Raw genomic sequence first — 14,487 nt, 5'->3', positions numbered from 1 at the left:
GTGCCCTGGTGAAACTGTGCCACTTAACTTATGTGTGTTTGGAATATATTTATCTTGTAATTGTTCTATTAGTGTATCTGGAGCAGGGAGGGGAAGCACGCGCCTTGGGATTCTCCTCACGATGGTATAAAGGCATTTACTTCAGCATACTAGCAAGCTGCGATTTGTTTTGCTGTGGTTTCAAGGCATTTTTCTCCCCATCCATGTATTCTGACAAAACCCTTCATGACAGAACCTTTCCATCCTGCAATTTAATTGCTTCAGCCCTCGCTAATGAGGAAGAGAGGGGGCTCCAGATATTGTCTCCACAATGTTGGCTGGTGAGGAAAAGAGGAAATCCCAGTCTCCTGGGTAGAATCCCTCTCATTGGAGAAATAAGAAAAAAGAATACATGTAGCCGGAGGTAATGAAAAACTGGTCCAGAACCTGACACATTTACAAACAGTTGAAATGGATGCTTTGGGGGAGGTACTTAGGAGCCATTTGCAACATGCTGTGAGGTTAGAGATACTGCATGGAAGTTGGATTGCAATAGTAACCCAGGTAGTAGGAATTATAAGCCCCTTTTATGGCCATTAGGGGGTTACAAACTGTACATACTGGTGCTCATATGATGATGCCAGGAAGATAAACATGCATAAGATCAGGCTGCAAGTAGGAAGCAAATTAGGTTACTTAATACACTGACTTTCCATGTGTGTGGTCTTCCAAGGAATGAGTTATCATTATCAACTCTACAGGTATTGCTGTGCTTTCACTCAGATATTGTATTGCCTATGCCAGGAGTAGCCAACACGATGCTCTCCAAATGCTCTTGGTCTATAGCTCCAAGTGGTCCTAAGCAGCAGGGCCAGTCATCAGGAATGATGGAAGTTGTGGGAATGTTCAGGGTGGCAGGAGAAGATATATTGTTTATTAATATCTTTCCTAACTTGCGCTAGCAAGTTCCTTTACTTAGCAGAGTGCATTCCCCTTTACACAGCAGAAAACTAGTTGCAAACTCATGTGAGTTTCTTAAGACAATATGCAATTCAATCTGGCTTGTCCACATTGCAATGTGTTCTACTATTATCCTGGTAAGACCCCTTGAATCCCTCCTAAAATAATAAAGACACCAGAGTCTTATTCATAAGCAATAAAAAGAAAGTTTACTCACGATCAGGCAGAGCACAGTGTGATCCCTGAAGGCAGGCTTAAGGCTTAAAGTTACAAGCATATACAAACAGGTTCACCCCATATGTGGGTTGACCTAATGACTGCAGTTAGCAGTCTGGGAAGTTTGCAGGATGAAAGGAAGATGGAAAAGAGAGAGGGGGCGCAGAGAGGTGAGGCAGCATGTCTTGTCCTTTTACCAAGTCTGGAAAGGTCATGCCCACCCACTAGTCACATGCATGGAATGTCCTCCAGGAGGAACAGGAAGTTTCAACTGGCTGAACCAAACATTCCCTTACATGTCCACTCTAGGAAAACAAGGAATGTTGCACTTGACAGCTCTCAGTGGATTACATCCCACAGAAGTTGTGGTCCAATAACCTCTCAAAGGCACTATGTTGGCTACTCCTGCTCTACAAAGTAAGAGGACACATGTAATACTGTATGGACAGGGCAAAGTATGTTTGAACTCATAGGCCCCATGCCCTCACACAAAAGGTGAGAAACTCGGTCGTTGCATGTAGAAATCTGACATAGAGGAAGGAACAGCTGTGGGCAAACAATGTTTCATTCTTTCCCCCCTATAGCAATATTCATAATTCAGTCATATTTTCTCCACATCTAATGTTTATTAGTTCCTCACAATGATACTTAAAATATAAGTGCAAAAATAAAAGAGGCTGGGTGTTCTTATGTATCTTGATCACTCTGAGACACCGCCCCTCAAGAAAGAGCCAGTGGGGAGATTTGAAACTGTTTTACCTTGGGCAAATCAAAATTAAGTGTGTGTGTGTGTTTATACACACATCCATCCTGATATCACATGCAAGTCAAATATTATTTTTGCTCTGTACCTCCTTTTCTGATGAGGGACTGTGTGTGGTCTAGAAGCCGTCAGAATAACAAAAGATGGTTCAGTAAGAGATGTAATCATTACGTGTGTCATGCTGTTGAGTCACAAACCTCAGAAACCTCAATGTTCATTAGTCATCCAACCACAAACATTCATCAGCTGGTACTTCACCTGTTCCACAAATAAAGACTTCCTTCTCCACAAGCATCCTGCTAAACACTTGGCAACATGTATCACCAGGAATCAACTGTTCAATTACCCAATTACCCATCTAGCCTAGGCTTCAGGCAATCTCTATTCCCAGATTTCCAGACTTCTGTATTCACAAAGTTCCTGAGCTCCCAGTAGGAGCATCCAAGTGGACCTGATCCCAGCTGAAAGCAGGGTTTAATGCCGGCATCAATCAGCTGATCAGTGGTGACTTAAGGCTCTGCTGGGATTGACTGTGTTTCAGAACATCGGGAGCTCCAATGTGTAGCTAGTCCAAGTGGGCCTTAAAGTCATCATCAAGACTTGAAGCCCCACTTACATTGGCTAGTATCCTGCTGGAAACTCAGCGCAGCTTGAGTTCAAACCTGAAGTTGGTGTCTCCGCTGCTAATGGGGTTGGGATTCTTGAGAAGATTGGTGGACAGGGTGGGCCTTCAGCCAATACAGCACGGCACATCTTAAGGGCCAAAGTACACATGACCTGCAGGAATGCAATCAACATTTTTTTGCATCCCCCCTCCCCCCAATATAGAAATCAGGCAAAGGAGATCAGACCAGCATCAGAACTGCAGGAAACTGAGAGGGAGAATTAAAGCATTTTCTCCTGTGCCAATGGGAGCCTTCCCTCCCAAAGGAAATAGCTGCTGAATGTCACCCAATATCACAGTTTGGCCCTGAAGTCTTGAGCATAGACCTCTATGGCTGGAGGAATCTTTAGGTGTACATTTCATACGGAAGGAGGCGATTGCTGCCTCCTTTCAGAAACACTGCAAAAATGCAGCTTATGGAGCTTGAGTGAGGAGATTTCCAAAGAGATAAAGTGATCTCAACAAGCTGGAGACCTAGCACTGAAGCATTCAAAATAAGAACACAAGAGCAGCCCGCTGGATCAGGTCAATGGCTCATCTAGTCCAGCATCCTGTTCTCACAGTGGTCACCCAGATGCCTGTGGGATAACAACAAGATGAGGGGTTTTATTTCAGTTAAAAGACACGTCTCTCCTTCAGTAATATGTAGCACAACTAGCATTGTGTCCTCACACTGTTTTGTTGAACATTACATTTGCCAACAGCAGCAGCTAATGGCGTTGGTTTAGTAAGTGAGTAGTGTAATGACATCAGAACCTGGGATATACTGTACTACATCTTAGGAGAGGGGAACAACTTCCCTAACTATCGCCTTCAGCTTCCTAGGAAGGCCTGCCTCAAAGGTAGTGTCATAAAATGAACTAGTTAGTACAGCTCCTTACAAACAGATAAGAGGCACAGAGCAACAGTGACACACAGCGGCTGAAGTGAAGAAATGCAGCCCTGATCGTTTTACACCAGGCTTCCTCAACCTCGGCCCTCCAGATGTTTTGAGACTACAGTTTCCATCATCCCTGACCCACTGGTCTGCTAGCTAGGGATCATGGGAGTTGTAGGCCAAAAACATCTGGAGGGCCGAGGTTGAGGAAGCCTGTTTTACACCAAAGCGCTATTCTAGATGATCCGTTTATTGAGCTTTCATCTGGATTTGCTTTCTTCCGAAACAGCTTGCGTGGAGGGTAGACTATGTCTGGTCTTTATCAAGCATTCATACTGATCTGGTTTGCATAGTGGTTATATGCAGGGATGCCAACAGAATTTTCTTGCTGCATTCCCCTGCAATTTATTGAGAAGAACTGCTGCTAATGTAAATCTATTAATGAGGGGCAGTTTTACATGAGGTTCATATTACTGACTTCCCTGAAGTGATCTTCTTACTTTCAGGATGCCACTGCCAACGCTTTTCATGCAGATGAGATTCTTCCAATTACACCTAATGTCTTGCCCCTGATATCCAGGAATGGATATTCGAGATAGATAGAAATAATAAGGAACATGGTCCTTCAGCATCCTGCATTCAGGTAAGCTTTGTGTTCCCCCAACTGGCATAACTGAGATTCCACTTGTCCTCTTCTGCAAAACCTGTGTCCCTAGAACTGTGCTTAAAACAGCCAGATAGCAAATGATGGCTCTCTCAGGCACATGAGCACCCATGAATTCTGATAGAAGAGCCAAGCCCTATCACATCCTTAGAACTGACCTCATAATATGACACTAGAGCTTCAAAGTAGCAAAGGTCACAGGTTAAGTGGAAGCACATGGAGAAGGTGGCACAAGGCAGAGAAAAAGATGGAAGAAGTGTGTGGTATCAGGATGTCACATGCTGAAACATTCCCCCTGATGGGCCATGACAGGTTTAATTTCCAGAGTACACCCATTAAAGTGATGGATGGTGGCATTCAGCTCATGCAGAGTTTGTTTGTGGCTCCCTGCCGCTGCGCAAAGCATGTTATTTAGTGGCTCTTATTTATGAGATTGTTTCTGCTGCATCTGGGCACCTGTCCAGTTTGGGGGGAGGGGTGGTATTGAAGAGAGAGGGGAAAGGGTTGATTTATGGTCATTTAGCTGCATGACTCAGAATGTAAACAGACATACCCCATTAAAGACACATTTTTACCCTTCTCCATGTATCTCAGAACCAATGCAGTTTTACAACACCAAGGGCACTGGCAAGGATGTTTCTAGATCCCATGGATCTCTCTCAAGGATGTGGAACTTGGGAATCTGGACACTGTTGCCTGTGCATTTACCATCAGAACAAAACCTCTTTTCAAGAATAGATCTGGGATATGTTCTACCATACTACTGTTCCCAAGAGTACCTTTGGGAGAGAAGATGCTGGATACGATATTGAACAGTCCACCTGTTGCCTTCAAATTGCATAAGGACATCTTGAGTGGGATGGGCAGCTATTTCCTTTTAAGCCTATTGACCTTTTGTCCCACTGAGAGATACTGAAAGACGAGAAAAAATTGCATACATAAAGAGTTTTATGTATTGCTGCCAGAATGCTTTTTGCGCAGGGATGGAAAGAAGATACTGTCCCAACTAAGGAAGAATGGTAGGCAAAGTTTGTGGACTATGCAGAAATGGCAAAACTTACAGGAAGAATAAAGAGTCAAGAAGAAAGAACTTTTAATATAGACTGAGGAACAATTAAACAATTAAACACATTAGCAGGATTAATTTTAAACGAAGCAGTTAAAAGGTTAATTTAAAAGAAATTCAGAGAGTAACAAAGTTAAAGGTGTTAAGGGGGAGATGCAGTTTTGAAAATTCTTTTATAAGAAGCCAGGGAAGGGGGGAAGGGGAGTCAAAATAAATATGTATCGATCTATCTTTTTAATGTATGATTATTGTTGTTAAACTGAAAAATAAAATTTAAAAAAGGACTTTTGTCCCAATGTAGCTTTTGTCAGGTGAACAAAAGCTGATAATATTTTTTTATCACCCAGCGTTGCAGCAAACATCTAGAATTGATCAATGAATGACTAAGATCACAGCTGCCATATTTTTTTTGGGGGGGGGGGGAGTCTAATTAGAAACATACAGCCAAAAGGCTGTATCTAATGTTAGTCCTACTCAGAGTAGACTTATTAAAATTAATGGACATGACTAGCTCAGGTTGATGAATTTCAGTGGGTTTATTCTGAGCAGGACCCGGCTGACTACAACCCAGAAATCAAACTGGTATATAAACCCTCTTCTCCATCCCATCTTTGAAGTCCCTACCTGTGTCCTGCAAAACTGTCTCTTGCACACAGTGTGCACTTCCAGTATATCTCCCAGTATTTACATAAAATATAGTCAATAGTTTTGCAACAAAATAAGGCCATGTATGAGACAAAATGGAATTTGAAAACCTCATTACTATGCATCAGACACATAAGGTATTGAGTAAGTTGTATGGTTTGTTTATGCACCTTGATTTATCACCTAAAATCTACCAAACACTGGGAGTGAGATCTAGGGGTTAAATATCATATGAAAAAAGGACTGGTTATGGAAATATGTTCCACATCAAACTATTGCTCTCAGTTTGAAGGATTTTTTTTTAAAGTACTGTCACACTGCTATTTAATCCCATTATGATTTAACTGTATCTATTCCTTCATCCATGCAAAACCTCTATGCAAAATCTTACACCTGACCAAACGAACAAGAAACCATTAATCTATCCCAGCTCTCCCCCCCACATGTTGCTGGACTACAACTCCCATGGTCTCTGGCCATTAGTCATATTAGCTGGGGCTGGTGGGGGTTGGGAGTGAAAACATCTGGAGGACCACAGCATTTTAGAAGATCATTAGATCTCCCCGCCCCGCCTGCGACACACCCACCCGCTTCTTCAAGCACCTGAGCGGGATCAAGCTAAGGAACAGCTGCATCTAGTTCAATGAGCCGCAGCTGGCAAAGATTAATAAATGCCGGGGTTACACGGAACAGAATCCTTTTGGCGGCGGTTTGGACAAGAAGCCACTTTTTTGGGGGAGGAGAAATGCCACTTCTTGCTCGAGCGCTTTCTCTACAGGCCAGCTTCGTTATGAGGTACGGGGAGCGGAGCGGGTGGGGTCTGATCTCCTTCCTTACTTCCTTCTTATTTTTTAACCAAAACCTTCTGGACTTGCTGCTTCCCAGCTTGCCCCATTCACGACGCGCACACATTGGTCTCATTTTCCCGGGACGGCCCTCAAACGCCCTTTTGTAATAGGAATGTCCCTCCACGGCAGCCGTACTTAGTTACTCGGATAGGCCATTTCCGCGTCTCGTTTCTGTAGCAACGCCGGTTTCGCGTTCTTCGCCTGCTTTGATCTTCCTCTCGCGCCGCGTTCGCCTGTTCTAGGATTTCCCTCTCCTGAGCTGTGGGAAGGTGAAGATTAGGTAGGACCCGGTGCCCGCTCCAGGACGCCCGACCTCCACACTCCCGCCGCCCTCTTAGCAAGGCTCACCGAAAGCAGGATATTCCTTCCACTTAGTGGCACCGACTGTGCACTCCAGATCTCCTGTCCTTCATTCCCCTTTTTAAAAATGTGAAAAATTGCATGCTCTTGGGCACCTATTTTTCTAGAAAAAGAGCCCTGCCGTTACTCACCATGAAGCTGTTACAGTAAGTGCCACACTTTTTAACAACAAAAGGTGCAGGTACTGCGTACCACTGAGTACCCATAAAAAGCACTGCTGCTGGGCATGTTTCAAAGCACAGTGCCAGGGAGACCCCAGCTCAACCAGCATCTTTATTTGCTCAGTGACCTAATTTGCGCACGCACACATACACAAAAAATACTTATTCATATGCAAATTGGTGCCCTGAGGTTTTAAAGTACCTAGCAATGCCCATGCAGACAGAAACATAAGATTACTTATTTTAAATGTTTTGTTTTCAATTTATGTGGAACGGAGTAATCGGTCCCATAATTCCATTATTGCCAGATTATCACCCTAGAGAACAGCCTTCTCCTGTCACCAGCAGCTTTGCTGTTCTACAATTTTCTGAACAACTGAGATGTTCTTTGGCTCTCTCAGGTGCAAAGATGCTGACTCATATGCACAGATACACAGCCAACTCAGACCCCCTTCAGAGATTCCGTGGTCGTGGTACCAAGCAGGTGAGTAATCTTTGTGCTATATAGCTGAAAACAGAGTTTTCATTGCCTTTAAGTTTTAAATTGTGAGTAATTTCCACTGACATTTTATTTATTAATAAAATTTATACTGTTGGATTGTAAAACACATCAAAGCTGTTTACAAAAAAGATAAAACAATAAAATCAAGAAGCATTCACAACCTTACTTTTAAGCATCCAAAAGTTAAAATACTAAAACAGATTAAAATTACCTCAACTTTCTATGCAGCTGGATAGGATTTTCAAAACAAGAATGTTTTCTTATCTGTTCCAGTATACTTTGTAGCAAACACTGGCATAGTTTCTCCTGTTGAATCTTTGGGCTCACGTGGATACTTTCTGATGAAGTAATGAGCAGCATGGCAACTTACTTTTCTTGGTTTCTTTAGAAGCTGGTGGTGCCTGTGCGGAAGAAGCCTTCATTCTTCACTGCAAGAAAAACCAAGAATATTTTCTGGGGTATTGAAGTACCTGATAGTCTCACCTGGCAAGGATGGTGTCTAGGAAAAGAATTCACAAAACATCTCATTTTGAGAAATGTGTGTTTGAAACCTCAGAAGTTGAAGTTCAGGTGTGTAAGCCATGTAGAAGGCAAAAGGAGCTGCCATTTCTCTGCCTTGAATTTTCTTTCCACTGCAGTAAGTCATTTGCCACTCACCACTCAACCCTATTCTGTTGAGTAAAACTTTGCTGATATTTCACATTGCACAAATGTGTACATGTTGGATGGTCACTGCAAACCCTACTCAACTCCCAGTGATTTCAGTGGGACTTCACCCAAGTAAATATGCATAGGGCTGCCACCATAATATATTTTATCTACTGGCAACTTCTAACAGATTGCATGGTTTGTTAGGTTTTTCACATTGTTTCATGGGTGTATTGTGTACTTTTTCAGCAATTCTGGTTTTTACCATAATTTTAGTATGTATTTAAAATGCTTACAACCCACCCTTCATTTCAGTGGATCCCAGGGCAGGAAATAACAACAACAACAACAACAACAACAACAACAACAACAATAAAAAATAAACTTTTATTTGTATCCTGCCCTCGCCAGCTGAGACTGCAATATAAGATAGATTCCATAAAATTCCATAAAAACAACCATAAATAATAAAACTAACTTAATGATAAAAACTGCTGTAACCACAGCACCGGCTGCCTACTACAGTTATTACAATGCAGCACTAAAAATGCCAGGGCAAATAGGTAAGCCTTTATTTGGTGCTGAATTTTAACATTTTTATTACTATTCTCTTCAAAGTATTTCCCCTGCATATTAAGTATCTTTAAATATGACAGTGCAAAATTTGTTTTGACTTTTCACAATGTTATTTATTTGTTTCATACAAAAGAGCATACAAAATGTTCTTAAATGTTTATAGTCATGCTTTTTGTTCTGTTTTGTATCACTTCTATCTCCACTTCCCATGGTCACTTTGTTCTGATTTGCTTCCAGGCCTCCTACAACTCGTTTCTTCAATACTGTTTTCCCACAGCCAATTATTCTGAGTCCTGGGATGTCCATAACTTTGCCTATCATCTTCTGCCCTTTGGAAAAGGTAAAGCAGTTCAGGGATATACCTACTTCTCTTCCAAAAGCACCCGTCTATCAGAGCAGCATTCTCTCTGTGTCCTCTTCTAACTTGGCAGGCAAGGAAAGTTGATGACAATTGAACTTACGAGCCTATGTGAAGATTGAGACAATGTACTGCCCTGTGCACCTCCTGTTGCAGCTCAAACTTGTTATTTGTTTGGTGTCACAAATGTATGAATTCTGATTTGATTGGCAGTTCCCGCTCCAATAACAGAAAGGAATTCAAATCTGGGGGAAGCAGGGCAGAATTTATTGAGCACAGTAAAAATACTGATCTGTTGGTAATAGTGCAATACCATATGTCCTTGACAATTACAAAACGGTTATGTTCACCTTTCATTTGCACCAACTTCACAATATTCTTTTCAGCAAAGTGGCAAAATATTGCAGTTAATGAGCTATGGCAGGGACGTACAAGGTGGGGGGCGAGCCGTCCTGGGTGCCGTCCAGGGTGTGTGAGAAAAGATGGACCGCTGTCTCTCCCAGCTGTAGAGTGGCCAAGGGTGTGTGTGCAGTCAGTATGGGCACCGCTTGCATGCGGTGTCCATATAGACTGCCGCTTGCGTGTGCCGTCCATTCGGGTGTCTCTATGGGCTGCTGCGTGTGTGCAGTCCATACGGATGTTACGCACATGCCTCCGGGCCTCCTGCCACGCCCCTCAGTATCCCGCCCTGGGTGCCGGAGAGGGTTCCTCCGCCACTGGCTATGGGGAAATTATTTTGTTTTCGGGCTCAATTTGGCCAGGAGCATGTTATCTTAAGAATAGTCTGCATTTTATGTAATCCTTCCCAAGTCTTAATATTGGCTCTAGGGCCCATCATTAGCTAAGATCTGATTGGAGGGTACAAGGAACAGGACTTCTTTTTGTGGAGGTTACACCACAACCGTAGATTCCCTTCTCTGGGAAGTCTGATAGGCCCTCTGTCTACCATTTGTAGATGGTATTTGAATATATTTTAAATCTGCGTGGTGTTTTATGACCGAGTCTGCTGTTCGTATTGGTTTTATTTTTTCTGCTGGTTTTTAATGCTTCTGTATGCATATGCTTTTGTATCGCATATTGTTACGTAAGCTGTTCTGGAAAAAAAATAAGTGTTTGAAATGTGGGACATAAATAATTGAAATAAACGGAGCTAATCACAGCATAGCCCAGCTGCTCATGCTCTGTCAGTCCTTTTATTATCTCTTGGAATGCATGAATGTGTAACTCCTGCTCTGTGTATGTAGAGGTTTTCTGCCTGTTCTTTGCACTTGGCATGGAGTTCAGCCAGATGAGCCTCTTCTCTCTCCACTTCTTATGCAGAAAGAGTATAAAGACAGCATTCTTTTTGAAAAGGCAGAGGGAGAGTTTTCTGTTGCTCTGGTAGCCAAGCTACCGCACCTTGATTTGCTTTTCCAAGAAAGTATCCAGGTTCCTGCATGTGCTGTCTATGACTCTACAGAGGCTTCCTTTACCATGTACAATGATGGGTGAGTAGTTGTCTGTAGCCTCTAAAGCTGTTTACTCACTGGATTAGGATGGGATCCATACAACTGACCCATTCCTGCTATCATTGCCATTGGAGATTGCTATCACGTCTTTCCATATACTGGGTACTACCTCTGAGACACAGATAAGATAAGATAAGGTAAGATTTCTTTATTGTCATTGTACAAGTACAACGTTGTACAAGTGCAATGAAATTGGATGCCATCCCATAAAAACAAAACAAAAAACAGCACAAAAAACACATTGTCAGCCACACATGCACATACATACGCACCCATCACAACTCTCCAAGGTCATATTATCTGGTTACAGCATTTAAGATGGTTATAGAATGCCCCAAGTTCTCCAAAGTACATATGTTCGGGATACTGTGGAAAGACACTGTCAAATGAGATGTCGAGAAAAGCTGTTTTGCTCTAAAGCCTTTGGTTTACAGCAGGGGTGGGGAAGCTTATTCAGCCTGAGGGCCACATGCCGGTGGTGGGCAGTGCCTATGGCGAAAGTAGGCAGAGCAATAAATTGGAATTTAATCTTTGTACAGCAGGCTAGTTTCTTCACCCCCAAGTGTCCTCTATCCTCCAACTAGACAGGCAAGAATCACTGTTGTAGTTCATGAATGTACTCGAGTCAGGCAAAAACATTCAAGGAGGGTGCAATGTGAGAGGTGCAGCTCTGGAGGTTGTATTGCCTGGGGAGAGTCCTGAGGGCCAGGCAGAGAGGCATTGAGGGCCACATTTGGGGTTTCCCATCCCTGGTTTACAGTGTGTGTTTCTTCTAGGGAACTGCTGACATGCTTTAGTTGGGAGGTGCCACCTTCTTTCTGCATTATTCCTTCTCGTGGCATGTTGGATCCAGGCGAAGAGTGCACAATGAAAGTGATATTTCAACCTGAGATGGCTCAAGTGCACAACATATCAGCAATATGCAGTTTTGGAGATACTCCGGAGCAAAAGGCCATCCAGCTGAAAGCTGTTGGTGAGGACTTTTCAACTCTAAAGCAAAAGGGCACACAATGTAGGCCATAACATTAGGTTTTATGGGTATCTATGTTCTTGCCTGTGGGTTCACCTGCAACACTGAAACCCCATGAGCGAAAAGAGTCCTGTAATAGAGGGTCCCATCTGCTGTTTTGCAAAGGGTCTTAGCTCTCAGATGTTCCTGGTCACTGAGAACATCTCTAATCTGAACCTCATTTTTCACCTGTTCTCTACTCGCTTGCCTCACTTGCAATTTATCTAATTTTGCCACATATTCTTATTTTATGTGCTGCTGCCTAAAATTATACCTAATGCCTGCTAGAAATCATCATAGTACCTGCTACATTTTTAGATACCCTAAGCTAGCCATTCAAGGAAGAGTACAATTGTTATGTAATATAGTATAGATATACCAGGCTCCAAAAGGCCCCATGGAGCAGCCATTTTAATCCCCATGCTTTTCCAAAGGCAGCCCCCCACCCCATCTTGCACAAAGATAAATGCTGCTTCATTTCATGTTTATAGGAAGTTTGATGTCTCTCATTTCCATGTGTTTTGTTCTTGAAGATCCATAATTTAGAGGGTTTCTGTCCTGATTATAAAGTTCACGGCCTGAGAACTGTTCAAAAGGCAGATTACTGGTCACTGAATGATTTTGCTTCAGTTTAGATATTTGACACAAATACCCAAACTAATATGTTTTCAGTGTAGGAAGGCTCCACGTTTGGCTTTTAAAAATAATCATTATTTTCTGCAGCTAAATATCCCCATCTGCTGGTGAATGTGCCGGGAGACTCGTGTGAAGATGCCAGGCTTAGAAACTTCCGGGATGTGCTCTGCTTTGGTGCTGTTGCTGCTGACAGCACTGTAGAAAAATATGTGGAAGTCTTCAATGTGTCTGTGGTACGATAAGTTGATCCTTGAGTTTTCAAACAGATTTATTCTCATGACCTAGATGTGTGCCCAAGAGGACATGTCCATATTCTGCTTTGTCAGTGCCTACAACATGCCTATATTTTTCAGAAAAGCTTCCCACGGTTGGGCAATAGTGAGGTAAAATCTTGACGTGTCTTGGACATGTGGTGCAGGGATATGTCTTTCCAGCTTTACTCAAGCATCTCATGATTTGTGTAATTCACATGTAAGTACTGATCCAGAATAGTGTCAAGGCCAGTTTGTATGATCACTTTGTGGGCTTATTTTTCAACCCTTATGAATTTCCTTCACCCTCAGCCCTTGCAGAGTGTTGTGTCCCCCTCCACCACCTGCACCTCACTCATTCTAGACCACATGTTGTCCAATTTAGCCTTGTACATTTACCTTAATGTTTTTTTAAACTAGTGGTGAAACATGCCCTAAATTTACAAAACAAGGGCGTCCTGGTAGTTAAGGCACAATTAATCACAGAGCTTAGGGCTTGTTGATCAGAAGGTTAGCGGTTCGAATCCCCGCGACAGGGTGTGCTCCTGTTGTTTGGTCCCTGCTGCTGCCAACCTAGCAGTTCGAAAGCATGTCAAAGTGCAAGTAGATAAAGAGGTACCGCTCTGGCGGGGAGGTAAACAGTGTTTCCTCTGGTTCGCCAGAAGCAGCTTAGTCATTCTGGCCACATGACTCGGGGGGGGGGGAACTGTCTGCGGACAAATGTTGGCTTCCTCGGCCTATAGAACGAGATGAGCACTACAACCCCAGAGTTGTCCGCGACTGGACCTAATGGTCAGGGGTCCCTTTACCTTTAATCTCTATAAAGTGATCCTGAGCAAGTCTTGCTTAGGAGCAGTGGGAGTTTCTCACTAAATTGTCTACCTAGTCTGACACTTTTGCAAGAATCTCAGCAGCCAGCAGATATTAGGAGTTCACCAATTGGACAGTGGTTCAGTGGTGGATGGTGCTGTGGTGGCCAGCACATTAAAAATGCTCCTGCCTTTAAGGTTTATTTGCCAAATTGCAGAACATGGCCACTCCATGGTTTGGATCATCTGTACCTAACTTTCTTCCCATAATCCTTCCAATAAACCCCGCTCTGTCTCAATCACTTCACCAAACCAATTGTTCTACCTGTCAATGAGTTGTCACCATTCTGGGTTAGGCCATTTGCCATCCACTATGGCTGTCATAAAAATGTTTTATGTTCATTAATGTTTCTGATTGATGGAGTTAATGGAAAAACAAGTGACACCCTCCCAGTTTGTAGAACAGTGGTTCCCCCCCCCAAAAACCACTGTTTTATTCAATGAGTCATTCACAAAATAAGCACAAGACAGTTACAATCATTTATAAGCTGAGGAAGGAATCACCCAGTTGTTAATACTTGTGAAGTAACACCTCAGGCAGAGACATCCAACTTCCTCCTGTAATCCTCGGAAAAACATCCCTCCTGTGTCCTGTTTCACTTTGTTGTGAATGGTATAAATCTCCAGTCTTCTATTGTTCAGGGTTCTCCTTCCTGTTTGCCACCTGTTCGTGGGAACCCCTGTTGCAACTGCGTACCTTCAAGAGTTTGGAGATCAAGAGAATCCTTGGGAATGATACGATTCCTCACTGAGCTCTGGATAAATGATTTTCCATAAACACTGCGATGTTCTAAAGATCAAGTGGAAAGGCAGCCTGGTTTGAGCAGCTGGAATAGCCCTTTCAGAAGCATACTGACGTTCCAGATCTCCAGGAGTGGAAGTTCTTTTATAGGATTTCAGGTATTTTATGAGCTTCAGGGCCCGATT

At 42.9% G+C, this 14,487-nt stretch overlaps 1 protein-coding gene across 3 annotated transcripts in view; it reads left to right on the top strand.

Annotated features, from left to right (window-relative positions):
- The first annotated feature begins 6,536 nt into the window (after positions 1-6,536).
- Positions 6,537-14,487, top strand: part of CFAP65 (cilia and flagella associated protein 65) — a 42,210-nt gene continuing 34,259 nt past the window's right edge. Inside the window, exons 1-7 of one of the 3 annotated variants that reach the window (XM_033160727.1) lie at positions 6,537-6,629; positions 7,605-7,687; positions 8,094-8,275; positions 9,167-9,269; positions 10,608-10,774; positions 11,572-11,768; positions 12,528-12,673. In XM_033160727.1, coding sequence (XP_033016618.1) covers positions 7,613-7,687; positions 8,094-8,275; positions 9,167-9,269; positions 10,608-10,774; positions 11,572-11,768; positions 12,528-12,673 — 870 coding nt within the window. In that variant the 5' untranslated portion in view covers positions 6,537-6,629; positions 7,605-7,612. Of the gene's footprint in view, positions 6,630-6,841; positions 6,963-7,415; positions 7,688-8,093; positions 8,276-9,166; positions 9,270-10,607; positions 10,775-11,571; positions 11,769-12,527; positions 12,674-14,487 lie in introns of those variants that run through there. The other 2 variants (XM_033160718.1, XM_033160711.1) reach the window with 2 other exon arrangements.

This window comes from Lacerta agilis, chromosome 1 (assembly GCF_009819535.1).
Source record: "Lacerta agilis isolate rLacAgi1 chromosome 1, rLacAgi1.pri, whole genome shotgun sequence".
Taxonomy (NCBI): Eukaryota; Metazoa; Chordata; class Lepidosauria; order Squamata; family Lacertidae; genus Lacerta; species Lacerta agilis.
This window is presented reverse-complemented; position numbering and strand designations above follow the sequence as displayed.